General features: G+C 40.6%; 1 protein-coding gene across 1 annotated transcript in view; it reads right to left on the bottom strand.

The window, feature by feature from the left end:
- MPDZ (multiple PDZ domain crumbs cell polarity complex component) overlaps positions 1–9,470 on the bottom strand; it is a gene marked incomplete at its 5' end in the record, with an annotated part of 144,346 nt that extends 134,876 nt beyond the window's left edge. The window contains one exon of the mRNA XM_083351159.1: positions 9,375–9,470. Coding sequence (XP_083207285.1) covers positions 9,375–9,470 — 96 coding nt within the window. The remainder of the gene's footprint in view (positions 1–9,374) is intronic.
- Between the last annotated feature and the right edge of the window lie 2,560 nt (positions 9,471–12,030).

Genomic DNA, 12,030 nt, shown 5'->3' with positions numbered 1-12,030 from the left:
AATAGAGCATATAGAGCAAGATACAATCATGATAGTAACAACTGGTTTTTTGATAATCAGTCAATACAGGCAGTCCTCTACATTACAACAGTTCATTTAATGACCATTCAAAGTTACAACTTTAATAAGAGAAGTGACTTATGACCATTTTTCACACTTACAACCATTGCAGCATGGTCATGTGATCAAAATACAGAAAGTTAGAAACCGACTCATATTTATGACAGTTGCAGCATCCTAGCGTCATCCCCTTTTGCGACATTCGGACAAGCAAAGTCAATGGAGAAGCCAGGTTCACTTAACAATTGTGTTACTAACTTAACAACTGCAGTGATTCACTTAACAAATGTGGCAAGAAAGGTCGTAAAGTGAGGTAGAACTCACATAACAAATGTTTCGCTTAGCAACAAAAATTTTGGGCTCAGTTGTGGTCGTATGTCGAGGACTACCTGTAACACTTAAAGGCTGTTACTCAAATTATTTGTATTCTATGCAAGTAATAGGAATGACTACATTTAGAGGTAATCATGAGTTAACAAGTTAGTGCATGCTTTCTGAATGTATTGGTTTAGCAATTCCCACCTATATGATTGGTTATGAAATTAGAAAAAAATTGTCCACGTTTAAAGATGCCAAGTTCATTTCCTTCCTTCTGACCAAAGGTTACCAGGAGTGGGAAACCGTCCAATAATCACTCCTATTATGTGGGGATGTGGCTGGGAATAGGGGAAGAAGGAGGTTTAATCATCTCTAAAATATTGCTTTGGTTTTGCATGAGCAAGTTCAGGGGCCAGAGCAACAGCTGCTACCAGCTGATAGTTGGGTTTCTTTTGGATATAGGTAGAATTATTTCAGTAAAATACTGACCACGTATACAAAATCAGCCCCAAAATATAAAGATATGGGGAAAGCTGCCACTGTGAAGCAGCAAAAAAGAGAGCCGTGCCTTTCCCACACAACACTTTCACCTCTCCATCCACCACAACTGGTCAGCTGCTATTCAAGTGTTTGTTGGCTAGGGATCACTCAGAAATCTAGCAGGGAATAAACTTGAAGGGAACAGACCTTTTCAGTTCCCTAACTATCCTTTGGAAGGCAGTACCTCGGGACCAGAAAGAAGGATGAGCCATCCCAGCCCAGATTTTAAGCTGATCCAACTCCTTAGGAATCCACAGACTGCATTGCCAATAGAGTGTCTGGCAAAGCACATCAGATTCTACCCATTATAAAACCTGTGATTGAGTAAGAAGGAAAACACTACAGTATTTTCCGGCGTATAAGACGACTGGGCGTATAAGACGACCCCCTACATTTCCTGTTAAATTATAGGGTTTGGGCTATACTTGCCGTATAAGACTACCCCTCTTCCAACGCACACCAAATAAAAATTAAAAAACATCAGATTTGATTTTAATATGATAATTTTAATTCAAATGCTTATGACATGCAGGTACTTAGTAGGAAAACTGTCACTTATAAACATAAGGCTGTTTGTCATCAAACATGTAAACATAAAACAGTGCAAGTGGATTAAACATAATAATAATAATAATAATAATAATAATAATAATAATAATAATAATAACAACAACAATAATAATAATAATGAGGAGGAGGAGGAGGAGAAGGAGAAGGAGAAGGAGAAGGAGAAGGAGAAGTTGGAAGGGACCTTGGAGGTCATCTAGTCCAACCCCCTGCTAAGGCAGGAAACCCTATACCATTTCAGACAAATGGCTGTCCAGCATCTTCTTAAAAATTTCCAGTGTTGGAGCATTCACAGTGTCTGGAGGCAGGTTGTTCCACTGGTTAATTGTTCTAACTGTCAGGAAGTTTCTCCTTAGTTCTAGGTTGCTTCTCTCCTTGACTAGTTTCCATCCATTGCTTCTTGTTCTGCTTTCAGGTGCTTTGGAGAATAGCTTGGCTCCCTCTTCTTTGTGGCAGCCCCTGAGATATTGGATCACTGCTATCATGTCACCCCTCACCCTTCTCTTCGTTAAACTACACATACCCAATTCCAGCAACCGTTTCCTATTTTCCTAATTCACTTTTTCACTTTTCGTAATTCACTCTAAAGCTTTCCCTGCACAAAGCCTTAAGTAACACCAGCTGCCTGCAATTAGTGCAGGTTCTCATCCCACCAGGCTCAAGGTTGAGTCAGCCTTCCATCCTTCCGAGGTAGGTAAAATGAGGACTCAGATTGTTGGGAGCAATAAGCTGACTTTGTAATAATGCTGCTTGGGGGGGGGGGAGGTGAAAGCTCTAATAAGCAGGCATATACATAGAATGAAGGCTATTGCTAAGCACAGTGATTTGTGCTTTAAATTGTAAGCCACCCTGAGTCTTCGGAGAAGGGCGGGATATAAATGGGATAAAAAAAAAGACCAAATGGGAGATCCGCTCCAGGTTTTCCAGCCAGCCTGCCCAGTTCCTGAGTCAAATGTGTCCTTAGAGCTAAGCAGCTGCTCTGGCTACAGCATTCCCCACCTGCCTTTCAAGTTGCTCTTGCATTCCCCACCTGCCTACAGCTGCTCTTCAACTTTAGAAGGAAAGACGCCCAGACCCCAGCCTGTAAAAAATCACAGACTGCAGCTTCTACTCCAATTGGTCCCGCTTTCCCTGCGCAGACTAAATGGAAGATCCGCTCCAGGTTTTCCAGCCAGCCCTGTCCCTAAAGTTTCAGCACCTGGCGTATAAGACGACCCCTGACTTTTGAGAAGATTTTCATGGGTTAAAAAGTCGTCTTTAAATAATCATCAAATTAAGAACCACTTAAAGCTGGTCAATGAATAGGCTGGGAAGGCTATGAAGACAATTCCATATGACAACAGAAAAAGGAAGCTGCAAAGGCATATGTGTGCCACCAATGAAAGTGAAGAAAAATTCTAAGCCATTAACTAACTAAGGTAGAAAGATAAGTCAGAATTACAAAGTTCTAAAGAAGTAAAAAAAGAACTAATCAATATCTTATTTCTAAATACTGTACATCATTAAACTTATGCCCGTTCTTTGTGCATGTGAAATCTCTCTCTCCTTTCTTACACAATAAAAGGTAAAGGTAAAGGTTCCCCCGCACATGCGTGCTAGTCGTTTCCAACTCTAGGGGCCGGTGCTCATCTCCATTTCAAAGCCGAAGAGCCAGCGCTTGTCTGAGGACGTCTCCGTGGTCATGTGGTCGGCATGACTATAGACGCCAAAGGCGCACAGAATGCTGTTACCTTCCCACTGTAGTGGTCCCTATTTTTCTGCTTGCATTTTTTACGTGCTTTCGAACTGCTAGGTTGGCAGAAGCTGGGACGAGTAACAGGTGCTCACTCTGTTACGCGTCACTCGGGATTCGACCCGCCAAACTGCCGACCTTCTGATCAACAAGCTCAGCGTCCTAACCCACTGAGCCACCGCGTCCCTACATTCTTACACAATAGTGAGAGCAAATTGTGAAAAAGTAAAACTATTGGCAATGAAGTCCAGTTTATAGCTCCATGAAACAGGTCCAGGGTTTGTTTGTTTGTTTTTCCTGCAGGTGGGATAGGCAAAGCTTTTGCCCAAAGAAAGCAGAAACATCACCTCTGTCTTTGTCAGCAGATGGTGAATTTAGGACCAAATTAGGAAAATATGCTGCTTTGAGGGCCCATTTCTTATCTGAGAAGCGTTGGAAAGAAAGCACTGCTACTGCTTTACTCTGCTTGCTTTTTTTTTCCTGGTGAAAAGCAAATTGGGAAAATGGAATTCTAATAAATTATAGTATGAGAATCTGAGTGCAGACCGCACAAGTTGTCTCTAAATATACCTTTACCAAGCAGCTTAGGTACACACACATGCTAAACGTGGTCTTTTTTTCTTAGGGAAGAAAAATAAAAACAAGAACAAAATGAATTGGCCAGAAGCAAAGCAAGAAAAACACCACCCCTTTCCTTCTGTCTTGAAAAAGGGAAGTGTTTGAACTGAATCATGACTAAAATCCCAAGCAGCCAGCAACACTGAGGAGGCAGACATAAAACAAGGGTAAAGGGGGACTATTTTTTCCCCCTCGTTCTACACGCTGAGATTCAGCTTTAGCCAACTTGCTCCAGCTCTGACTTTGGTCAACCAGACCCCTTCCAATTAGAACAACAACAACAACAAAACCCCTGATGTTGCCTGAGAGACTCTCTGCAGGCATCTCATTTCAGTCCTGTCCAGGAGAGCGCCCATCAATCAGTCTTCGAGTGTCCTCTCATTTGTGCTGACTCGAACAAATGCTCAGCAGAGCCTCTTGGATAATGGGCTTCCCTCCAGCTGTAAGCATGACTCACTGGTGACACGTCTCCAACATCTTTGAAAAGGAACCTCGCATGAAGTGCAGTGCGGTTAACCAAATCTATTTCTGGTGTACCTCTTCAGTTTTAGGCTTAGCCATACATCCTGAGTTTAAACTTGTTGCTCAGACATAAATCCTACTGAAATCCCCAGGGCTTAGTTCCAATCTATATAGGGTTTGAGATGTGTCAATTTAGCTCCCTCAGAAAGAAAGAAAGAAGAAGAAAGGAGTTAGAGATAGCAGTAAGCATTGTAAAAACTCACCCTTTGTTAACTGAACACTTACGATGGCACACAAGATCCAGATTTGAAAAGCAACATGTAAATCCCATGTACTCGACAGAAAGTAAAATCGGAACCTGAGACCTTTACTTCAGGAAAATCAGAAGATACAGCAAACAATAAAAAGTTCAACGTGGCTCATACAACCTCTTGAAAACAAGACCAGGAATAGGAATTCTATTATCCATTGCTTTTTTTCTGTGTTTATTGTTTTGATTCTGTTCTAATTTGACTCTGCAGCAAGTTTTAATAGTTGGTTTTACTGTACACCCCCCAGAGTCACTTCACGTGGGATGGCTGGCTACATAAATCTGACAAATCAAGATACTGTTATGAAAGAACTGCTGTCAAGGGTGCTCTGCTTTAATGCGATGTATAAATGATGCCTTAAAAGAATCGGACCGTTCATACATGTAATATAACATGGGTCTAAGTAGCAAGAGTTTTTTTTTGTTTTTTTAGGTTTTAGCAGCCTTACTTGAAGGCAATGGGGATTAAACCTGGGGTGTTCTGCACACAAAGTGAATTCTTTACTACTGATCTACAGTTCTTCCTCAAAATAGGATTGTGAATTACAGGCAACCTTTATACTTCCCGTACCCCAAAAACATTTCAGATTTCAGGTAAGGATTTCATAGGTAATTATCAATAGACTTAACCGGATCCCAAACAAGCTTGAAAACGGTTCTTAAATAGACTTTAAAATGTAACAGTCTCACCCTCAAAGCGTTTTATTAAAGCTAGAACCTCTTTCGCCAGGAAGGTTTGCAACTGGCAGATATGCTAAAATGGAACAAAATCATCTCTATACCATCCAAGCTAGATTTTCAATGGAAGCCTTATCCATTCCAGGACAGTTTGTACTCCAAATTGTGTTTTGGCTTCTCTTTTGACTAATAGAACTTCTGTCTTGTCTGGATTAAGACTTATTTTCTTCATTTACACACAGTTTCTCACCCTATCTAGGCTATTGTTCAGGACATCTGTTGAAAAGGAGACAAAAGTTGGGTGTTTATCAGCAGAATGATAAGATCCAACATCCAAATTCCAATTAACCTCCCCAAGTACCCTCCTGTAGCTATCAAAAAACGTAAAACATTAAAAAAAATATCCTGGAACTAAGATGCCATCATTTATGCACAAGAAAGAGAAAGATTACAAAATGGACTAAGCATTATACAGCATGGTTTTAAATCATATTTTAAAGGGTATTTTACCCTGTGGCAAGATCTTCAGTCTCTCTCTTGTTTAGAAAAACAAGACTGGGAGTTATATTCAAGACTCCACCTTATCAGCTACAGTCCCCGACAGCTTTTATAACTAAGGAGAGACACAAAGCCAAAAAGTGAGGGACTGACCTTGTCCCTTCAAAGGACTTGTCCAAATCTTTGGCTTAATGAAGAAAAAGTAATTAATCAGAATGGGACAAGTGCTCCAACCGTCTCTCCAGTGTCTATTCTCAAACCCGTTCCAGATGGCAGGCACCATGACAAAGAAAAATCCTTCATGTGCTATCTTTCAAAGTTATAATGGTGACTTTGAAATGCTATTTTTCACTACCTTTGTGATTTTAAAAACAAAATCTCTTTACCACTTGAAAGAAAGTTAGTAGACAATACTGTGCTTATGTGAACAAAGTCTTTACCATCATAGAAGAGGCCATAACATCAACTTAAGTGGAGATGGCCCATTTTTTTCCTCTAATATTTCCTTGCTTTGGGTCAAAGATGCACAGTCTGATGACCATGTATGCAGAGCTCTGCCTGAAATCCATGGGTACGGATTCAGCTTCAACCAAAATTTTAATGCTTAATGTGATAGAGGGAGAAATGATGAAATACAGGTAACCCTCAACTTACACCCGTTCATTTAGTGACCATTCAAAGTTACAACAGCACTGACCAAATGTGATTTATGACCATTTTTCACACTTGTAAACTTTGTAGCATCCCCATGCTCATGTGATCAAAATTCATCGCTGTGTCCCAAGGTCACGAGATCCCCTTTTGCAACCTTCTGACAAGCAAAGTCAATGGGGAAGCCAGATTCACTTAACAACCATGTTGCTAACTTATCAACTGCAGTGATTCACTTAAGAACTGTGGCAAGAAAGGTTGTAAAATGAGGCAAAACTCATGTAACAAATGTCTCATTTTAGAACAGAAATTTGGGCTGAATTGTGATCATAGGCTGAGGACTGTCCTATACATAAGGCTACTCATAGTAACATATTTAATTAATTTATCTCAATTAATTTTAAGGGAAATTCAAATCAAATACAATTTCTTTCCTGGTCCCACCTACTTAGAACGCAGCCTTTGACCTGCCACTCAAAAGATGTGCATTAACCTCTGAAAAAGTCAAGGAGTCTGTAAATTGGCCCTCCAATAGGATATTAAGCAAAAATTGCATCTGTTGTCTTGGCTGCTACCTACTTCATAGATTAAAAAGGGGTTTGAATCCCTTTTTTATTGCACTTAAAAATGCTTTAGAAATCTTGGCTACTCCATTCGAGCAAGAGGTTCTCATTGACTGAATTCTATTACAGCAAAATCTTGCGTTAACAAACCTCATTATAATGGATTTCTCATGCAATGCAGCAAATATCTACAGTGATGTATGTCATGTGCATCGTGATGCTGTTATGCAAATGCAAATAGTGGAATGCATGCCTGTGGTATAATCACATTGTTGCACAAATGATGTATCTTTGTATTTAACAGATAATCATGAATAACAGACACTGACTCCTCTCTGTCCATTAAAATGAGACTTCGCAGTATTGTTGCTGTTATCTATCCACAGTATTTTCTCAAATTCAAATATTGGGGGCTACCATTTTCAGAATGGCCTGCTAGCAGTAGCCTTCCTGGGCATAACATCTGTTAATTCTAGCCCAACATATCTAGGAAGTGATTAATTTCATTCATGATGTTACCACAATGCCATCCAGTGAACCTTCAGCTTCTCTGATAAATTTGTAGTTTATCTCACTTTTCAAAGCAAGTATCCTGGATAACAGTGAAGAGTCTTTGTTACCACTCATAAGGATGCTTCTATCTGATGGAGTTGCAAATTGAATCAATCTCAGTGGGTTAGGACACTGAGCTTGTCGATCAGATGGTTGGCAGTTTGGCAGGTCGAATCCCAAGTGCCGCATAACAGAGTGAGCGCCTGTTACTCATTCCAGCTTCTGCCAACCTAGCAGTTCAAAAGCACATAAAAATGCAAGTAGAAAAATAGGGACCATTACAGTGGGAAGGTAACAGCGTACTGTGCGCCTTTGGCGTCTAGTCATGCCGGCCACATGACCACAGAGACGTCCTCGGACAAGCGCTGGCTCTTCGGCTTTGAAACGGAGATGAGCACTGGCCCCTAGAGCCGGAAACGACTAGCATGCATGTGCGGGGGAACCTTTACCTCTACCTTTATACATATCCCAGCTAATTGTAGAGCAGGAGTCCCCAGCCCCCAGGCCACAGTCATTTTGTAACCAGGCCCTGGAAGTGGTGGGCATGTGTGTGCAAATGCAGGTTCACTTGTGTGAACAGTGAGCATGCCTGTGCATGAAGCTCCATTTGTGTAATTGGTGGGCACAAACAGAGCCCCTCACACACACCTGCCTGCCACTTGCACAGAACCATCCCCACTCTCCCTCCCCCCCTTGCCAGTCCTCAAAGCTGGAAAGGTTGGGGACTGCTGTTGTAGAGGAATCCATTTTTATTGGGTAACAAAAACATGAATAGAAGTGATACCAAAAAATCTCGGTGACAACAAAGTCTCTTTGAACAGGCAACTTTCATTTCCATTGATATCAGGTGAATTGGGAGATAGTCCCATGATGCCATCCGATGATCAAAAATACTTTTAAGTATGTATAGAATTGTATATTGGTGCAATTGGACTCTATCTTTCTTTACAGATTGTTCTCTTTCTTTATAATTTTTCCATTACTTATGACCATTGTTTGTTCTTTGTTCTTCAGCTAGAACTGGATTTGGTTTGTGGCTGTATGAATGAGTACCAGGAAGCCTCATGTATATAGACCAGACTAGGAAGTTAAAAGGAAAGAAAACAGCCCAGAAGAAATTTTGTCCAACCACTTCTGTAAAGTTGCCAAGAAAACATGGGCCAATGTAACGATAGTAATCAATAGCAATAGCGCTTAGGCTTAAATATCGCTTCACAGTACTTCATAGTCCTCTCTAACTGGTTCAGAGAGTCAAAATATTGGCCCCAACAATCTGGGTCCTCATTTTACTGACCTCAAAAGGATGGAAGGCTGAGTCAACCTCAAAACAGTCAGGATCAAACTCCTGGCAGTCAGCAGAATTAGCCTGCAATACTGCATTCTAACCACTGCACCACCACAGCTCTTATAATCAAATATTTCATTATATATTTAATATCATTATGATATAATCAAATATATCATTACATTCCATCTCCCTCTCTTTCTCTCTCTCCATCGATATTCCTATACTCATCTCTTTAGCACGGCAGTACCGTATAATATATAGCTCAAAATGTTTTAGTTTTTTTGACACCTTAATCAACTGTCCTTCAACAGCTAAACTTCCTCAGCTACTTTTATAGCATGGGAATGATACCATAGTATAATGGTGTTATTAGAAGAAAAACCATGGAAAAATTATGGGTATGAATAATGTGCTGGAGAGTTCATGTTTGCCCCTATGTAGCCTTGCCAATGAAGTGAGCAAAAAAATTGTGGGGTGACCATTTTCATTAGGAAAATTATTTTTCATGGAATCAAAAAGTATATGAAAAGCATTTACCTTAGGAACAACTAAACCGCTGCTGGCCTTCTCCCGTCTATTGATCTTTATCTGCTGCTGCTCAGGCTCCATTTTTAACTGAAATATTTTCTTCATCTTGGTTGGTTGGGATCACTATTTGATGTCACAGCCCCTTTGCAGCCAATCAGACTGACTGTGTGACGAGGTCACTGAAGATATACAAAATCCTCCCATTGTTCTTGAACTCAGGGGGTGCTGGAGGAAAGGCTTAATTATTGCCTGGGTAACTCAGATAAACACCTACCTCTCTCAACTCTGCTGTATGATTCTTGATAACAGCAAAAGCAAGTACCAATAATTTTAAAAGTAAATAATGAAAAATAAGAATTTTTTTTTAAAAAACCTCCTATTTTAGGTAGTCAGGATGCTCAAAACAATTACACATAGGTGAGTGAAGATATTTAGCACTGATAAAAATCACAGTGTGTTGCACATCAAACTCCCACGAAATGCGATAGGGTGCCTCAGGAGAGACAGGTCCAAGGTTCAGGGGATTAACATGGAATCAACATACAAACCCTAGTTTGTGCAAAATACACTGAATTCTGATACAAAAACTGAGGCAGTTAGCAGGCCTATTTAAAGAAAACAAGTGTGCCCTGATGCTTTAGTCCAGCTTATGGTTCCCTATTATTCTGGGTCTACCTAGAAAAACCTTGTTTCCTACAGATTTAAGATAAGATAAAATAATCTTTATTGTCATTTTTTTTACTGTGGGCACAAAGGCACACATCAAAAATGAAATTTAGTTGCCCGCTCTCAAAGTGAAACACATACATGACACACACCTAAAACATACTATAAACAACATATGTATAGACCCACACCCCTATATATACATAACAATAAAATATTAAATACTGTCCATCTTGAATATATAATGGAAGGAGGAAGCCTAAGAGTTCACAAAGTAAATGCCGTATGGAATGAAACTATGGTTGAATCTGGATGTTCTGCTACGGATACCACGAAGCCTCCTCCCGGAAGGTAACAAAGAAAACAGGTCGTGAAGAGGATGAGTAGTGTCCCAGATAATCTTACAGACCCTGTTCAAGCAATGCTTCTGTGCTATGTCCTGGATGGGAGGGAGGGAACTGCCAATGATCTTTTCGGCCATCCTTACCACTCTCTGCACCGCCTTCCTGTCTGAAGCAGTGATGCTTCCAAAGATTGTGATGCTGTATGACAGGATGCTCTCAATCGTCCCCCTGTAGAAAGTGGTCAGGACAGGGGAAGAAAGATGAGCTTTTCTCATGCGACGCAGAAATGCAGGCGCTGCTGTGCCCGCTTTACCAGTTTCTCGCTGTTGAGCGACCAAGCCAGCCTACTCATTAGCTGCACACCCAGGAATTTGATGCTGGTAACCATCTCCACAGGTGAATCATTAATGCACAGAGAAGTGTGGCTGTGCCTTAACTCCACTTCCCGTGATTTCCTAGAGTCTTCTGAGTTCTCTTCAGGGTCCCTCCATCTCTTTCATTCAACCAAATTAACTTCACTATTTGCCACAGGTTTAGGCACTTTTCTTTTCCAATGACTTGAAGATCTTCCATCCATATAGTCTTTCCAAGTGCTTGAGAAAACAGTTTTCCTGTATGCTCCTTCAGTGCCCAATGGGGACTGATTCCTCTGGTTTGTTTTGTTTTTTTCTGTTTTCTACATCTCCAGTCTCTCCATGTTCTACTTTTTATGGCTCTGTTTGCATTTGTCCCCATTTTTGCCTTGATAAAACAGTTTTAACCAGCAAGGATGAGGCTGGGAAGATTTTTTTGTTAGCTCCAAGACAGGTCCCCTGTCTTCCTGAGGCAAGGATTCCCAAACTACTAACGGTTCTTCTTTCTAGCCAAAAGAGGACTCGAAGACATCCTGCCAGCCAATATAACAAAATAATAGCAGAACTGGAAGAGCCCTTGGAGGTCTTCTAGTCCAACCCCCTGCTCAACCAGGAGACCCCATACCTTTCCAGACAAATGGCTGTCCAATCTCTTCTTTAAAACCTCAAGTGATGGAGCACCCCCAAACGTCCGAAGGAAAGTTGCTCCACTGATTAATTGTTCTCACTGTCAGGAAATTTCTCCTTATTTCTAGGTTGTTGTCTCCTTAAGAAGTTTCCATCTGTTGCTTCTGATGTATCATCAGATATTCTTTATTTGGGAAGGAAAGGTGCGGATTCCTCTGGCTGAAGCAGATTTATGAACTGGGTATATCTGGAATGAATGTGGGATCAGTGTCTGGCACTTTCTGGAATAAATAAGGTTTTGTTTGCCTACTCACTGCAACACTTTGTGAACAAAATGAAACCATACAATTTTAAAACTAGCAAGAATTTGCCCATAGAATAGTAGTCTTTAGCGCCCAGGAAAATCTAGGAGAATGGGATGACCTAATCTTCAAGAAGTCTGTAATTGGGGGTTGTCACAGAACAGGTTAACCCCATTTCCTAAAATATCTTAGGTAAGAAGATATGTTCCAGAGCATCTAATTAACCCATGGGTGATATACCAATCTGGAAACAACACACTTCAGTTCTCAAGAAATGGGATTTATTTTCTTTCTTTCTTTCTTTCTTTCTTTCTTTCTTTCTTTCTTTCTTTCTTTCTTTTTTTCTTCCTTCCTTCCTTCCTTCCTTTCTTCC

The sequence above is a fragment of the Vipera ursinii genome (assembly GCF_947247035.1).
Source record: "Vipera ursinii genome assembly, chromosome: 2".
Taxonomy (NCBI): Eukaryota; Metazoa; Chordata; class Lepidosauria; order Squamata; family Viperidae; genus Vipera; species Vipera ursinii.
This window is presented reverse-complemented; position numbering and strand designations above follow the sequence as displayed.